Source organism: Colius striatus, chromosome 14 (assembly GCF_028858725.1).
Source record: "Colius striatus isolate bColStr4 chromosome 14, bColStr4.1.hap1, whole genome shotgun sequence".
NCBI classification, from domain to species: domain Eukaryota; kingdom Metazoa; phylum Chordata; class Aves; order Coliiformes; family Coliidae; genus Colius; species Colius striatus.
In genome coordinates this window covers 9,490,192-9,508,663 of record NC_084772.1, presented here as the reverse complement: position 1 = coordinate 9,508,663, position 18,472 = coordinate 9,490,192, and the positions used below count along the sequence as shown (strand labels likewise).

At 35.9% G+C, this 18,472-nt stretch overlaps 1 protein-coding gene across 1 annotated transcript; it reads right to left on the bottom strand.

The window, feature by feature from the left end:
- Positions 1-413: 413 nt before the first annotated feature.
- NETO2 (neuropilin and tolloid like 2) lies at positions 414-18,257 on the bottom strand (the record flags this gene model as incomplete). The annotated part of the gene is made up of 8 exons (XM_010196494.2): positions 414-1,058; positions 4,005-4,118; positions 7,062-7,290; positions 11,104-11,231; positions 11,321-11,365; positions 14,061-14,309; positions 16,261-16,401; positions 18,188-18,257. Coding segments are annotated over 8 exons (1,557 nt in total), but the record flags the coding sequence as incomplete, so codon positions are not given.
- Positions 18,258-18,472: the final 215 nt, after the last annotated feature.

The window sequence follows — 18,472 nt, the reverse complement described above, 5'->3', positions numbered from 1 at the left end:
TAACTGGTACTGAACACTAACTGTACTTTTAATTTGACAAATACAGTAAGACGCTTATGTTGACATACATGTGGTGTACTTAACTACTTTTATTTATGTAACTGAGGTATTAAAATCGTCTTGAAAAGCAGACATCTAAAGAAGAGAAAATGATATGAGGAAGAGAATAGTAGTCGTTATTTTCAGTGTTCAATGATTAGTAGTTGTTGGCTTTTGTTCTTCCAATATCCTTAACTCATCATTTCCATGCAAAGTCTTTGTCTTACTCCTCCACTACACAGGTAGCTTGGGAAGATGAGAGAAAATCCACCATTTTTAACACAGAATTAGTTATGAAGCCTTGTTTTTTTTAAAATGAAGTGTAATAATCTAAAAGCATGTGCATCTCACACGCTGCATATAGTACATTTTTAATATATACACTGTCATTGTACACAAGCATCTTGTATATACACTGATACCACCTTCACTAGGAAATTAAAAGTCAATAGATAATGAACCTTGTGCCGTATCTTCTCTTCCTCTGATATAGATTTCACATGGAATCTCCTCCATCACCCTGTCTTCTATGACTTGCTCAGGGCAGTCATGAGCTTGTTTGAAAGTGTAACTACTTTTCTTGAATGTGCTGTTAAACGTTTTCATTGGCTGAGGCTGCGCAAAATCATTGCGAAAGGGAAGTTCCATGGAGCTGAGATTTGTCCTGCTTTGTTTGATATTAGAGGCCTGGGAGCCACAGTGGTGGTCATGAATGCATCTGGAAGCTGTTGAAGGACGTCTCATTTTCTGATAGTTTTCAAGTTCTTCTGATAAATCTGCCAAATCTGCAGAAATTTCTTTGTCCCTCAGTGAAAACAGTTCATAATGTGGAGGATCAAATACTTCCTGGAAACCAGTTTTATTGAAAGCAGTCTTGCAAGCCATAACCTTTTTGCGAGGTTGCTTTACTTGTACTAGAACTGAAATGATGAGAAGAACTAAAACTATCCCTGATGTGATGCCAATGATTGTTCCATGAGTTTTGGTGATTTGTTCAAATAACCCACTTCTTTTCTTTTCTGCAAAGAAAAAAATGAGGATTATGATAAAGCTTTTATGATTTTTTCCTCACTTTCAATCATGCATTTGATCCAAGCAGCCTGTATTGTGATTGCTGTAAAAGTGCCATGTTAATGAAGTGACTGGCACTGGAGACTAGACCTCCATGTCAATGGGGTTTATCCTACTGGACCTGTGCATTTGCTCAGTATATCTAATTCCCTGTCTGCATTAGTGGCTACCATATGACAATTCAGTGGCAGGTGGAACTCTGTGGTCAGTGCATGCTGACTCACCTGTACTGATCAGTTCCTATTTCAAAATCCATGAGTTAAATTAGTCTTAAATGAACTTTAAAATAGGTTAAATACAGCTGCAGATGCTGCTTTGCTTAGATGTCAGTAGAAGTAAACCTAGATTTAAATTTACATAGTTCTTATTTAAAAAAGAAATATTATAGTGTTGATGTAAGAGTGACTGTACTATTTGTTCTCACATTTCTTGCAAATGAAGTGACTGTGTCTATTGTGTAAGTCTGTTATACCTATTTCAGCACCAGGAACTCTTGCATAGACATATGACAGTGTTAACAGTCCAGTTATCAAGTCAGTTGTGGAAAAAAATGTGGGGAGGGGAATCAATCAACCTAAATCACATGCTACTTTTGGCTAGCACTTCATAAGAAAACACACGAGATGGCAGTATCAGTACAAGATGGTTTTCCATACTTAAAAATCTTATTTGAAGATTGAAATTTTTCAGCTGGATTTCTGATCTGTAGATGTACTTGTCCTTGAGGACTAAAAGAATTCCACACTGAGACTTTGCAACATCTGCCAGTGAGGGAGAAAAGCATTTAGGATTATGTGGAAGAAAATGTAGCAACCTAAATGGTGCATTTTATTTTCATATATCTGGCTCATGGCATCTGCATATGTGTGTTATGTTACTTCATACACAATGGATAGAGAGAGCTATATACCATCAGATGCTATTTGAAACAATCTATACAATAAACAGACACCCAAGGAATTGGTTAATATGAACTTATGTCTGAAATACAGTTCGGCTTGAAAGCTTAGACTGATTACAGCTACATTTATACCTTTAATATGAAGGAGGATATCTCTCCTCCTGCCTAGCTTAGATCTTAGTGTTACCATACTTTGTGGGAGGTATGAATCTCAGTGTCATGGCAGTTCTCTCATCTGCATCCAGGTTTCTTACTTTTTACTAATAAAAAAGTTGTTATGTAGAAGGTGATGTCTTCTCCAGTCTCCTAAAATAAACTGCAGCAAACAACTGACTTTTCTGTAAATTTTTGTGTCATGGGGCTTAGTCATAAGATAGGCCACAATGTGCTCAGACTTAGGTAGCTATTGATATGGGCTAAATCAGAACTCTGGCTGCCTGCAGGAATTAAGCACAATTGAGAAGCGTTCTTTTTAAGGCAAAATATTGCTCATTTTGTTCCATCAGTTTCCTTTCAGTCTACCTTAGCTGCCAACATTGAAACAGTCTTCAGCTATCTCTTAATTATCTACTGTGCAAGTATTACAGCAGAATTTATGTTGTATTCAACATAAAACATGGTAAGATATTCAGCACCAGATATAGCAATTTACAAATTTTGGGAAAGACATTTTCTTCACATTGAGATAGAGTTTTCATTAATTAATTTTTTTCATACTGCAGTGAGTGAAGTGTGCATTCTATGCAAAATTCAAGAAAGCAGTTGGTAAGATAGGAGAGACATCTAGAAACTGCACATGGAAACGTTGAAAATTATCGAAGCTAAGGATTGTTCAGCGGAAGCTGACTTTTACATTGAAAACATTGGAATTATGGACCAGTTTTGTAAACTGGAAGGTTCCAGAATATACCTTGCATTAGAGTACTTATTACTATTGTGATTTTTTTGTTTGTTTGTTTGCCCAAAATACATTTTTCAAAGTAGTTTAAAAAATATTTTCCTAAAAATTTAATCAGGATTTGTGTGTCGAAAAGCCATTTTATTTCAAGATTTTCTGTAGAGAGTTTTTACTCTTCCTGCAGGGTCAATTTCTCTTTGAAAAAGGGTACATATTTAAATTTTACCTGAGTTTTGTGTTCAGATTTTATGCCTTTCTATGCATCAGAAAAAACACTCAAGTTTACTGTTATATTATTTTATTTTATCAAGAAAAGATGTTGACCTGTACTGGTTTTCTTCCAAGTCTGAAAATTCAGTTATTGTTGAAGCATGGGTGAATATATTTGTGCTTTAGCAGAATAACAGTTTCCTCAAATCATGAGAATTTTTCCCATAAAATCTGATATTGAAACAAGTCTTTAGTGTAGTTGTGATGGTTTAAACAATACTCTGCCCTTTGTTCTAGAAGCAGTGATTTACATGTGTCTGTTTTCTGTAAGCAATGACTTCTTGCTTCCTAACTCTTCCCACTTCCTTCCACCCTTTCTTGCAGTAGTTGCATTTACTCTGAGATAGTCTGTGATTAACAACTGTAACCAAATGTTTTTAAATTGTATTTGTGTTTGACAATTGTTGCTTCTATTTCAGCCCTGAGAAAGGCTTTTTGTGCTTGATGGCTTATCTGTTTTTTTCCAGCTCTCTATTTTTTCTCTAAAAGGTATTATCTGTCCCTATGATCCTTAATTCATTTGAAGTTTAGAAATTGATAGGATGCAGCCCAGCAAATATGAAATTCTATTTCCTATTAAGCTGACACCCTTTTAAAATACAGAGTATATGCTGAAGAGGAAGAAATTTAATTATAAAGCAGTAAGATCAATATTCAGGATGCTTACATGTCTCCTGAGTTTAAATAAAAAAATTGGAACACCTTCCTGAGATTAGCAGAATAGCTGTCTTCAGCATATTTCCAAGAAAAAGACATTTCATGACTTTCTTGAAAGGCAAACTGACCAGCCTAGCTCACAAAGGCTATATTTTGCACCATATTCACCTCTGCAGTGATTTTCATCCCAAGGGTATGCACAGTTTTGAATGCCATTGCAGACTAAAGAATTATTGATGCACATGTTGCTATGGCAGAAGTAAGTGTTGCCTGAGCAGGGAGCTGCAGGAGAGAAGAGAAAGAAAACATTAGGAGTTTTCAGTAACTGATACATTGCAATAAAAATAGTAAATTCCTGCTATTTTTTTAACATGCCTACTCAATACTTTGTCTCTGTTTCAAAGACAATCACTTCTCTTTCAGATCACTAATTAGTAGATTATTTACTCTCTCTTCATCTGGTTGCTCTGAGGTGTATTATCAATGCTACAAATAGATATTAGTGCTTTTGAGCAATGATACTATGCTATAATACATGCTATTAATATAATACATGGGTAGCAGAGACAGTCACACAACACAGATAAAGGAAAAAGACTTTAATACTTGTCTTTACAAACTTAATACTTCAAAATCGCATGCTCACCATCAATTATGTATTTATTCAATCTGCTGTGCATCTGCTGTGTAGATGTTGTGAAGCAGTTCCTGAACATCTGCATTTTAGAGCCCATTAATATCTTAAGGCAAATCAGATTTCAGCTTGTGGAGGACTGTTTCAATAATTGCAAGAGATTTCTCTAACTAGAGGCATCTAAGTAATTCCTGTTTGTGAATCAAAGCTCTTACATCCTCCTATAGAGCTACTGCAGGGATTTAAAGAGCATGGTTTAGCTTTTTATCTACCTGTCTATATATACTTAGAAATATAAAGAAATAATTTAACTAGATGCCCTAAAGATTTATTTTTCCATGACTGTTATAGCTCCTTGACATAAGAAAAATATATTAAAAATAGTAATAATTATTTTCAGGATATTGTATAATATAAATAAGGATTTCCTTATGAATTTCCCTTTTTAATTTCCCTGAACAGGATAATTTTTTCCTCTTTCTGTATTTTTTGGATAGGCTAATATGATGTCCACAGTGTTCTTTGTGTCTAGCATTATTCATGTATTGAATCAAGCCAGAAATCACATACATTGATTTTTAACATTGCTGTTACCTGACTTAGTCAAATCTACAAGCAGCACTAGGTGTGTGTTAGGTAACTGTCACAATGAATTCATTTATATAAATATTTTCAGAAATATTGATTGTTTTCATGGTTGGCTTTGTATTATTATAAATCATAAAGAAGGCAGAAGAAAACAATAGCTTAAATGATCTGAAAATACGATAATGATCTGAAAAGCATAGATTCACTTTTTTCAGTTACAAGAATTGCTTTTCATGAGAGTATTTAAAAATACATGAAACATTTTTCAGACACATTCTTTTAAATTACCCTGTCCAAGAAAAAACAGTATCTGTAGTTAAAAGATAAATACAAATAGCCACATATGTTTTCAGATTTTCTTCTGCAAACAACTTTTGATTTGCTTTAAAATCGTAAGTTTGGAAAGTTTTTTGGAAAGCTTTAGGAGCAGTTATTATTTCAACTTCTTGCACTTAAAAAATCCCCACAAAAAAAGCCCCCATGAAAAACCACAAACTCAACAACAAAAAAACCCCCTCTACTTCAATAATTATACTAGAAATAGATCCTTTCCCTGTCAAAATTTCTAGCAGTTTCTAGATTGAAAGACAGAATAATTTGGACTATCATTAATATTAATAGTTGTACTGAAATAAAGCAACTGGAAAAGTAGTTTTTCATTTTGCAAGTTGTGCTTAAAACTGGTTTTACTGAAATTCACAGTATCTAAACTTTATTCAGTGCCTATTGTAGGTTAAACAATAGACTAGTTTGAAACATGAAATTATTTATAACTACTATATACACAAAATAAGCAATAAGCTATTTCCTCTTGGAAGTCTCTGTTACTTTAGAAGTATTGTTTTCCAGAAAGTAACTTTTCTCCTGTGTTGAAGTGCACTGTTATATGTAACAGAATATAAAATGTACTTGTTACCTGTAACTCAAACGTTTTTACACAGTGGTGACCAGGATCCCTTTCAGGACTGGCTACAGATATGTTAGTTCTATCAAAAAATGTTATTTGACAGCAAGTATATGCTACTTATTCTTCAAGCAGAACTTTATGATAACCTTTAGCTCAAGCACACATCTGCTTTCCTGAAGTGGCAGATATGTTTTATTCACCTCTCCCCATGTACCTCAGATCTGCTTTGCAGTTCTAAACTTAGTCTACTTCAGTGCTGAAGATGCCACTTATTCTCAGGTTCTGCAATCTGGACAATGTCATCCTTTGTAAACATGTGAGGCAACAAAACTCCATCAAGTTCAGAGAGAAAGTACTTCAAAGAAAATCTCACAAAGAGCAAGCTTTCAAGAAACATCTTCACTTACAATGAAAATAAAGACTTTCTCTAACCCAGGCTGTGGAATCCAAACAGAAAACCAGACTGCATTTACAGCTCTGCTTTTGCTCTAGCCTTCTTAAATACATTTGAATTTAATTGCTAATCCATGGTTGCGCAACACAATTTGGCTCTGCTAAGGGAGCATGCATAGGATCCTTTAAATCCTCATGGAACTGAGAAGGAGGCAGCAGCTTAGGTGTAGCTGCAATAGGTATACTGAAGGTAGAGTTGTGGATAAGAAGATCCAGCCTCTGCAGAGTCACAAGGATTTTCCGGACTCTGAACATCCAGTGTGGGTTTGAGATGAGGCTGTTGTGGTGTCTGGCAAGGAACTGCAAGACTGGGGGCTAGTGGGACAGCACACTTCAGTTGAGTTGCTGTCTTTTTTAGGTAAGTCGGTGCTCATTTGTAGAACTCTTTGTGAGAAGGACATAGCCTAGGGCTATTATTGAATTCAAATGAAAAATAAGCCTTTTGAGAGTGGAGGAAAGGCTTTCTTCAGGAATCGTGTGTATAATTGTAAGAAAGCAAGTTTTTTATTTCCTGCTAGTGTGTGACGGAAACAGAAACAACCTTCCTTGTATGTTCCTGCTATGTAACATACAGTTGATGCTTTTCATAAAGTACCTGAGGTACCCTGATACCAGGAGAATAGGCACTTTAAAGTCTACTTACGATCCACAAATGAAGTGAACAGCATTCTGAATCTGCTTAGTCTACTGCCTTCATCTGCCCACATTCGTATCACACCTGTCCCAGTCTGCAGCATGACATCGTTTGCTACAGTGCTGCAAAACTTTGCCTTCAGGTTTTCAATAGAACTACTTCCATCATATACAGCAACAAAGTTTCTTTTGCACTCGTTTGAATGCTCCATTTGATAGTCGAGGAATCGCAAATAAATCTGTTAGAAAAGAGAAATTAATATCTCAAGGGAAAGTAATACAGAGAACACATTTGTCTGTCTTAGCAAATTTTGAATCAGATGTTACACATATGCACAACTCCCAACTTGCAACATTTAAACTTTCATTTTGTCATTAAATGTCAATGTGTACTATTACTTGAAATTCACCTTAAGTATCTGCTTCATGTCTCCTCCCTTTCCAAAACAATATTTACTCAATATTTACTCTGATATATTTCTGCTCCTCTTGGAAAAAAATAAAAAGCAATACACTTGCTGAAGAAAGCCCTAAGCAGCTCTGCTAAATGTGCAATCTGTTACTCCAGGAGAGATACAAGAAAGGCATAAATGTGCTGAAAGAATTGTAACGGTATTTTGAGTGTTCTCTTTCTTTTTTAATTAATGAAAACAATGTTTAAAATACAAAAGAGTGAGTCTAGCCAGAAAAGCTCTGAAGTAAAATAAGGATATTAAAATTTGTTGCTCAAGAGTTAAAGCTAATTACTGAACCATAGCAGTGTTATGGAAGACATAAAACATGAGGTCAAGAGTAATTTGAATAAAAATTGAACCAGGAGAAAAGTAAGCTAGCTGCCTAGGAAAAGGTAATAAGTTTAAGCCAATCTTAATTCATCCAAGTGCAGATATCTAATCCAAGAGAAGTTAGTGTTGCTGTTACAACATCTGCAGCAAGAAAATTAGAAGACTGAGGTGGCACTTAAAGAGTAAGCAAATAATTTATTTTCCTGGAGCAGAAAATTTGTGCAAGACTGTAATTCAGTTAGAAGTATATGAAAAGATCATAAGGCTTTTACATCTCTTGGTTGACTGGAATTATCAAAATTCTAGTGGGAGTTGATGAGATACGTAACTAAGTCATTTAATCATGCTGCAAAGTCCATCTTTAAACTTTAAGAATTCCTCAGCCAGCCATTATTTTGCCAGAGAAGAAATCTATCCATGTGGAGGCTATAGTGTCCTGCTCTGTCAGAGAAGAGGTGCTCCTCCTCCATCCATGAGGTCTTACGCGTGTTCCTCAGATAACCGTGGGTCTAGACTGTTTTGAGTACAGTTTACAATTACCTCTCCAGCTAATACTATGGATACTAAAGACCTTTTGCACGATGTGGTTTTTCATGCATCTGCCTAATGACAAGAATCTCAAACTCTTGTTTAGTTTGTGAAACAAAAAGACAGAATAGATTAATACAATGCTTTCTACTGCTATTACCTATTTTTCTGCCCTTTTGCCATATCTTGCTTTTAACCTCAGCTAGTGTCAAAGCCTTTTAAAACTGAATTTTAAAGAATTCAATAAGACAAAAACAACAACCTTTGTGTAGAAAAAAAAAAGATACCTGCCACATACACTTAAGAGGCTCTGTTGAAAACATGGTAAAACAGCACAGTAAAAGACTGGGGACACTTGTACATCCTGGTTTTCCTTTCCAGTGTTTTCCAGGGGCAGGTGGCCAGCGCCATCTCCCCTTGCATATTCTGTGAAAAGATGCAGCCTGCACTGTAATGTAATAGAATCACAGAATGATAGGGGTTGGAAGGGACCTTTAGAGATCATCTAAGCCAACTCCTCTTCTAAAAACAGCTCCACCTAGATCAAGTCACACAGGAACGTGTCCAGGTGGGTTTTGAAAACCTTCAGAGAAAGAGACTCCACACCCTCCCTGGGCAGCCTGTGCCAGGGCTCCCTCACCTCAACACTGAAATAGTATCTCATGCTTCATGTCACCATTTTGGTATTTTCAGCTTTTTGAGGGTTTTTTTGTTTGTTTGTTTTACTTCATTTGTTTTCTTTTGTTTTTTTTTTTTTTTTTTTTTTTGCTGCTATCTTTGTCAGGTTTACTACCAGAAATTCTCAGCTACATTGAGAACCTGTCTCCCATTGATGTCTTACCTCACAAACATGAGTGTGAGCTGTAAGTGCTAATATTAGGACTGAGAGATGGTAATTTAATTTATTTAATGGTTGACTTTATATATCTACTGTGAAATTACAATGTAAGCTAAAAATAAATTAGCACACTTTTAGTAGAGCTACTCTGTGTATGACAACAAAGGAATAATTCCATTAAAAGAGTTAAGCTCAGGAAAAGCTCCTGATTAGCATGTTATGGAAGCAAATATAAAAAGTCCTCACTCTTAGATTACATTGATTATTCCAGTAATTTCCTGAAATCTGGATGCAATCTATTAAATATCTGTTACATAGATTTTAAAAGTCCTTTTATTGCTGCAGTTGTGTCACTTTTAATAATTTATTTTTATTACAAACTCAAATTGAAGACATTTAAAATGCCCAGTCTTATTTTTCTCAAGAGACTGCACCACATCAGATCTAATGGATTTTATCATCATAATTCTGCCAGAATTGAAGCTTGAGAAACCACTGTCAGAATACAAAGAATTATTTTTCTGTAATTTTTTAACTCAGTAATTTAGGATGATGATCTAATCTCAGAACTGACCCAAATATAACTCTACCTTCTGGCAATGCTCAGTAATTTATTAAAATACCTAAGCATAAGACCAGGTGCACTCAATGGCAATGTAGTGAGAAAATGGTTTTATTATTGTTTCTGGAAGAACTGCTACTATTACTTGTACTAGTATAGGGCTCTTGGGACTTGAGTCACTTCCTCAAAGGCTCAAATATATTAATAGAGTTTTAGTTTCTTTCTTGTATTGTCTTCTTGTTACAGACTTTTAGGTTGCTGGTTTAGAACTAATTTGGAATGTGGTGAATAGGGATGGTTATTTGCCTATTAGGAGTGTGCAAGAAGGCACTGAGTAGGTTTGTCATCTTGATAGCTACTGCTAAAGAAGATTTTTTAATTTTTATGTGCATGCAAGCAGTGGTATGTGCTTTAATACACATACAGATACAAAACTACAGATGTATATTCTATATGGAGGAAAACCTATTCTTCAGCACAACTCATAAGTAATTAACAAGTATATGATTCTTAAACAACTGTCAGTTTTGGTTTTTTTTTTTTAACAGGCTATAGCTATTTTATTTTGGAATTACAAATAAGATTTTTTCCTCTCTGCTCAGCAGTAAAGCCCAAGTTGTTTTTGATGAGCATAAGAGAGTGATGTTTTTGTAAGCAGTGTCTAGTTCTGCAGGCACAATCATAAGTACCAGGTACTTCGGTAGCTAATGCTGATTTTGGCTCAAGCAGCTAATATGCCCCTCTAGAGCTTGGGCAGCAAAGCTCTAGCAAATTTTATTGTGCCACTTTTAAGAAGGTGTGATCCTATAGCTAAGTCAAAAGAGAAAGAGTGGCAATTGCTCAACAGTTTCCTCAGAAAGCCTTTAATTTTAGCTCGTATTGCTGATGAAAGTGAGTTTTAAGTGAGTGGATTGTGAATTACACTGGGGAGGAACAGGTATGTGTTCTGTTGACTTTGAACAGAACCAAATTTTCCAAAAGAACAACTGGAGGTAAAATTCTAAACCATGGCAGCAAGATTTAGTGCAATTTATCAGTGCTGTTTGCCAGCATTTTTTGCCTGCAGTCTTCCAATAAAACCATGTCCAAGTCAAACACCCTTGAAAATTGTTGGTTAAAGAGCTTTCACAGTTATTTCATAATTTAAGTTTCAAATAATAGGAAGACAACACTGTGGACTTGCTGTGTAAGCTGAATTACAGAAACAATCCTTTATCTGGATTTCCTAAGCCATTAATTTCAGTGAGTGAGACATGATGCAAATCTCAGCTAGTGACTATGAACTGTTACCAATGACTTGGAAACCCATTATATTCTGAATTATATGAATGAAACCCACCTTAGCATTTGGAGTAGCTTTAATTGTCCATATGCAGTCAACTGCTTGTCCTGGTTTTGTCTTTCCTTCTTGTTCTACTTGACTGGAACGTACTATTCCATCAGCTCCTGAGAGCTCGAACTGGCAGTCTAGGGAGAAGATATACCTTGCTGTCAAATACAATACGATATTAATTTAGAATTTCATGTATAAAGAAATTGTTACTGTAATACTAGACCTGGGATGGGATTTAAAATACCTCCTAGGTAAGTGAAGTCAGGATCTGTAATAGAAAGAAGTCATGAATCACAAGGGCTATCAATGCTTGAGAATCACTTCAAGGCTCAGTATAATCTGAAGATTATGTCCATGTCTTATCAAGTCACAATAAAAATTGTCAGAAAGTTTACTGAATCAATTGAAGGGTATAAAGATATATTTTTTAAGATTATAACATTATTCTACAAAGATTGACTTTATCTGTATAAGGTAATTCTATAGTGATAGCTCAGATTTCCAGCATAATACCAAAAATTACTATTCAGTATTTTGTTCCTACATTCCATTCTGAATTTAACCATGACAGTTTTCACTGCAGTCACTGGAGCTCTGTAGGAGTGCAGGCCATCTTTCTGTGTGCATCATCTTTATCACGTTGCTGTCTGTCTAGTTCTGAGCAATTTGAACTGGAGTAGTTTATTAGAATACGTCAAGACTTTGAAACTGCTAATTGCTACTAATAAAGAATATAAAGAAGGACAGATCAGTACTAAAGATACTTTTCCCTTGGGTACCCATGCCTCTTCTATTAGGTCAGTTAGCACAGTTCTAAACATTGTTTATGAACACAGAGTTTCACTTTGATCTCCGCTCATCTAAATGCGATGTGTAGGTAATGTGTATTGACCTAAAGGAGAATATGTATCTGTAGAATATACTGTAGTATTATACTGTGTGCATACTAGCAGTGAAGTAAGAGTATACTTTTTCAAAATGGTAACTGATGTTATTTGACTTTACTGGGACTAGGGCTTGCCTAAAAATTGGTCTGTAATGGGCTGGGATGTCCAAGGCTTACATTTCCTTGATTACGTTAGTGTTTCCACACAAATCAGCATAGAAACTTGCACCCATTCACAGCTGTGACATAGAAAATCACCACAGACTCACACTATGATTGTGTGATTCACAGAATCACAGAATCTTAAGGGTTGGAAGGGATCATCTAGTCCAACTCCCCTGCCAAAGCAGGACCACCTAGAGTAGGTCACACAGCAATTTGTTCAGGTGGGTCTTGAATGTCTCCACAGGAGACTCCACAACCCACCTAGGCAGCCTGTTCTTGTGCTCTGTCACCCTCACAGTGAAGAAGTTTTTCCTTACGTTTCTTTGAACCTCTTACGTTCCAGCTTGTACCTGTTGCCCCTTGTCCTATCATTGGACATCATTGTGAACAGCCTGGTTCCTGTGTGTGAAATGTTACTTTTTGCAAAGAAAGCACTAGTTCATGCAGAAGTGCATGTCTGACTCATACAAAAGTCTTTTACAAATGAAAATCCATAATTTTTCTTTCTGTGATCCTCTAGATGTTTTTCTGTATAGGGAGTTTATCACTTCCCCTAAAATGCCTGAACTTATGACTTGGTACAGTTTACAGAGAAAATGTTGCCTGTGCCCTCCTCTGTTTTAGTAACCTATAGTGAAGTCTATGCTCACTATATGCAAAATGCTGTGAGATTTTCAACCTTCTATGGAACTGACTTTTTCTTTAAGTGAAGTGGGGGTGAAGTAGGGGTGTATATGCATTTCTCCTTCCATTTTCACAATCCCAAAATATTTTACCATAGTTCATGTAAATGCAGAGGAAAGAAAAATATTAGCCCTTCAGTTGCTGCAAGTTATTGTGAAAATAATATAGAGTTTAAATGTATGTTTAAAGTTCCAGCCTGTTAATGAAATGTTTTTGGAAATAGGCCTCACAAAATGTGTAAGTATTGTCCCTATGAAAACATTTCAGTTTGTTATTCCCAGTGGACTGGTCACTGTGTTAATCTGAGGAATTTCCAAGTCTAAATCCCTCGCAAGGTATACAGTGGTATAAGCAGTATATGTAATAATGTATAGTGGTTTCATGTGCTGTAGGGATAAAGATGACATTAAAAAGTTATGCTTGTGTATGCATTTATAGCAGTAGTAGAGCTGACATTTTATATTGTCTTTTGACCTAAAGGACAATAAAATGCTGATAACTACACGTACTTTATCTATGAAGTACAGCAGTCAAGCATTGCACAAGGACATCAGGTCAAATTTTCTTGTAAAAAGAATACCCTGCCAGTTTTAAGTGGCCCCATGGAGCAGATGTACTTTTTGTTTGTCTAAAGACACCATCAGCATAATATCCTCTCCTTCATGACCTGTAAACTACACAGCACTTTGAGCAAAAACCAATTCTGTTGCCTGAGCCTGTGGTTTGAGGGAATCTAGTTATACTGTGAGCTGATGCTTGGACTGTACAGATATTTCCTCTGGCTTTTCAGAATGGATATTTAATATGTTTTGCATCTGTCTGGAAGTACTATTGCAGATTTGCTTCAGGTGTCTTATATTCCTAGAAGATAGGCTGTTGAAAATGCTAGCTATTTGTCTGCATGAATGCTCTTTCCATTCCTACCACAGGTGAAACTGGTATACAAGTACAAAAGAAAGTTGCTAAAACCTTCAGAATGAACAAGATGAACTGACTTCTTCACTAGCAAACTAGAGACCTGTAATCTCCTTCAGTCAATTTTCCAAAGGGGTTTTAGTCAAGAGTGATGAAAGATTAGCAGGACTGAGACTGAAACTATCACATTGTCACTTTGACTTCAGAAGCACTTAGGATGAAATACAGGTCTAGACTGCCAGCATAAGCACATGCATAGGATTCAATGGGAGGAGATGGTCATCAAATTGTTTAGAACTTTAGGCAACTTTACCTGGTATAAATGAGTACTTTGCTTGGAATCCCTTTCCTTCCAGTTCCTCATCAGAAGTAAATTTGATCCACATAAATCTCCCTGTTGATCTAATTAGTGCAGGACTTTTCAGACCACAGTAACGATTAATGAGAGGGGAGAAACCAAAAGGTCCATCTCGAACCTCCAAATGATCAAACCGACATTCAAATGAGGGTTCTATGTAATAAGGTTCATCAAAGGTCAATTCAATTCTTTGTCGTGGGGCAGCTAGACATAAAAAATAGAGCAGAAGATTAAATGGAGATCTATATAAAAAACACATGAAGACATGAAATAATAGACAGGCCTCCAAATCAGAAAGATTAAAGAGAGAATGGAAACTTCCCAAAATACATCTGCAGTCTGCCACAAAAACCTAGATATGCTGTAATAAAAGATTTAAAAATGATTGTTTACAAGACACTTTTTCATAGGATTTGATAGAATTTGTTTTGCTTGTTGATCTTTATTGTTGAAAATTTAGAAATAACATAAATTTATTGCAGCCCATGTAATAAATATTCATATGTATGCAAAGGTATTCAAACAAGGTTTAATATTAAGATATAAATTAAAACCTGTGTTCTGGAAAAGCCAAGTACAAAAAAATGGACAAAACATTGAGGGATACAGAAAAGAATGGAAAAGAAAAAGATACGAAGAAGTACTCACTGGTGTATTTTCTAAGCCCAATTAAGCCCAAATTTGGATATCCTTTGGCAGGAGACATCTTTTATCAGTATACTGAAGAAAAGTGTAAATGCTTCATATATATTATTAATATGCAGGTGACTAGAGATGACATTCAGTCTAAACCAGTGATAGCCTAACAGGATTAGGATCAGACTGCTAAATCCTGGTGAGATGCAGCTGTGACTACTTGGTGATCGAACTCTCACAGCGGTAGTTTCAAACCACCATTTTGTATCGTAGGAATAGCTTCAGTGCTTCTTGTTTGTGTCATCTATTGAGCTATGAACTTTCACATACTAGTTGGTGACTGGAATGATCACATGCTATTTCTTTCTTCTCAGTGCAGAAAGCATTTACTTGTACATCTCTTAACACTCTGTTTAGATCTTACACTTACACGTCATTTAAAAACATTGGTTGCTGTTTGCACATATTGGCAGTGGTCTGCAGGAAGGACCATATCAGCTAGAAATTGTGGAGGAACTTGGTTTCACTCAGGTACTCAAATGTTTCTGTATAAAGACTGTGACTACAGAGGCGTCGAAATGTATCCTGTGCCCCACAGAAACTGCCTCGTACAAGGGAGATCCAGCGAGATCCAGCCATGGACCTGAAAGAACTCTGAAGCTGGACAGGGTATCTGCTTTCCTGTGCCTCACTGGCAGGGAAGATGCAAAATTTCAGATGTGCAAGCATACAAGCGAAATTGAAGGTGTCTGTGAACCAGTACTGTATGAACAAACTCACTCAAACATGGTACTTGAAATATTTCAATTAATTGATATGAATCTGATGATTAAGCTGACTAAAATTTTTAGCTGACTTCAGTGAGTTTTGGGTGCGTTCTAATAAGAGGAAAAAATAATTAGTGTGTCCCAGGTCTTGCAGCCTTTATCCAAGATTTTCTCATTGGAATGTGGTTTTATTCTAGTTAATGAAATCTTTTGTCCTCATCACATTATTTTAATAGTGACCTCAGCAGTGCTAAGAAATCTCCATAATTTCAGTACAGTGCTATGGCAGTCATATGTATCTTTTCTTATTAATGAAGGACAGCATAAAGGTTTTCTGCTACCGAGATAGACTAACAAAGTATGGTCTGGTAAATGCTGAAGATAGTCCTCAACTATCTTTTGCATTTTTTCAGCTGCAATATTGGATGTGATATTAAGATAATGAGCAATAATTTTTCTCTTAATAATTCTATGCCTTCATAGATTATGGTAGATCTGATGCTGCTTTTTCTGGCTGTGAGGGTGTGTCTTATTCCATATAGCTAATTCCCGAATGCTTGCATTTTCTATTAATTTGTTAACATTTCAGAGAGCAAATTTAGCATCTTGTCGATTGTTGAAATGACTGCAGAATTGATTCTATTTCCACTATGGTTATACAGTACTAGACACTACAGTAAAATGAGTTTTACCAGTTCAAGATAAATTTAACAGTAAGATACACCACAATGAAACAGAAACACAGGAGGTACCTTCTAAGATATAGATGCACTCTTGATTTGGTGGGTACATGTTAGGGTAGTTTGGTGAAGCAAAATGTCCTCCATTACTTGTCCGTACCCAGTTGTCACACTGGGTAGGAGGAATGCGATTCACTCCGATATTCTGCCCACCTTAAGAAAAAAAAGTGATCAAATAAATTTCTTCTGCAAGCATTCAAAACTGATTTTGCCAAAGTAAAACAGTGACATAATGTATATCCTATAAAAAAGCAAGTAATTAATTTTGTTTGAAAACCCTCTTCTATATCACTTGATAATATCTAGCTAAGAAAATCTTCTGTTTAATTTAGTGAAGGGATATTTCCTAAAGGGATCAGAGTTTTTGAATATCAAATGTGTCCAGTATTTCTTGGAAAGGGAAGAGAAGGATTTTTTTTAGATTTTTTGATGCTTTTCTAAGTTAACAGTCCCAGTGGCTGCCAATACAGCAGCGTTATTTCATAGCTTACATTTTCTTCATTTCTATGCAAATTAATCCAAAATGTTTGTTAGCTTTTAGTATTTTTGCCAAATTTCAGAGTATACTGAAGTACATGTCCCTCAGGCTGAATATCTATTTACAATAATTTATTAGAATACCGAATGCTTACAAGATTTAATTATAATATGTAAATACACTAAATACAGCAATGATGGTTAATAAAATTGCTACCAATAGGTAGATTGCACTGGTAGCCAAGGGTCTCATTTAAGAAAAAAGCTCCTTTTCTGGATCTACAGGGAACTATGATCCTTGACTGAGGTGATGCAGTTTACCAAGCTAGTGCACCATGATGGACCATTCACAGGAGCTTTGTTAGTTCAGATTTCCTTATCCAAGGAGAAAGGAGTTGGGAATACTATGATCTCTCTGACATTCTTCTGTAGTATCACAGAATCATAGAATGGTAGGGGCTGGAAGGGACCTTTAGAGATCACCTAGTCCAACTCCTCTGCCAAAGCAGGTCCACCTAGATCAAGTCACACAGGAACATGTCCAAGTGGGTTTTGAAAACCTCCAGAAAAGGAGCCTCCACACCCTCCCTGGGCAGCCTGTGCCAGGGCTCCCTCACCTCAACACTGAAATAATTTCTCCTTATGTTTAAATGGAACTTTTTGTGTTCCAGCTTTTTTCCATTACCCTTTGTCCTGTCACTAGATACAACAGAAAAAAAGTGATGCCCCAACCTCCTTTGGCCTTTCTCCTTGGTATCAGCAGAAGTGCAGAGAATAAGACATAAGATTTGTGGTTTCAGTGAGATTTTTCACTACATCTCCTAGGGTCCTTTCATAATGTTATTTATATTTATACAGTTATTCTTTGTAGACCTTTGAGAGGGAGCCCATGCTGATAGAGGTCTTAGATGTCTCTAGCAAATTACATCACCTTCCACTGGTGATGTAATCTTGGCAGCTTTTTGATTTATGGGGGTGAAAACTTAAGTCTCTCCTGCTGAAATTGTTCAAGGAAATTCTGTAGGTGTTAGTTCAAGGAAATCTTCTCTCCTGAGTGTGGGTTAATCCCACATATGAGAAAATAAGGTTTGCAAAACTGATGCCCTTCTCAATCAGCAGGCTTAAAAAAATGTTTGTGGGTGGACTATTTGAAAAGCTCATTGTTAGATAAAGAAAACATGAACTTCCATGGTGTCTTTTTTTCCCACCTCTAAGGTCTAAAACCAGACTATTTTAACTGAGTAAGTTAACTTCTATGGTCTTTGTGACTGGATGGCTTTGTTCAAATGGAAAAGAATGCAGTAGGTAGGGGGAAAATGGAAAATACTGGAATTCATATTGGCAATTCAAGAGCCATTAATTTCTGAACACAAATACTAATACTAATGCTTAATTGTAATTAAGCAATATCAATATCCATGTTACTTTTTTTTAAAAGAAAATCATAAAACTGAAATTGTACCTTGTGTCTTCTGTGCAACAGCAATCCCTTCCACTACAAGGATTGTTACTAGCAACACTGATGAGAGAAAGTGGACAGGAAAAACATCAGTAATGCATCAAAATTATAGGCAATTTTCTGCAGTTCCGATTCACACAAATCCTAGAATCACTAACCACAACAACTCAGAACATACAAAACCACATCATACATTTATGTGCTTTCTTAAAATTGTAATCTTGGGAAACCAGTGCAGTTCAAGTGCACTGTTAATTCTTCCATGTTCTTTAAGAAAGCAGATATTAA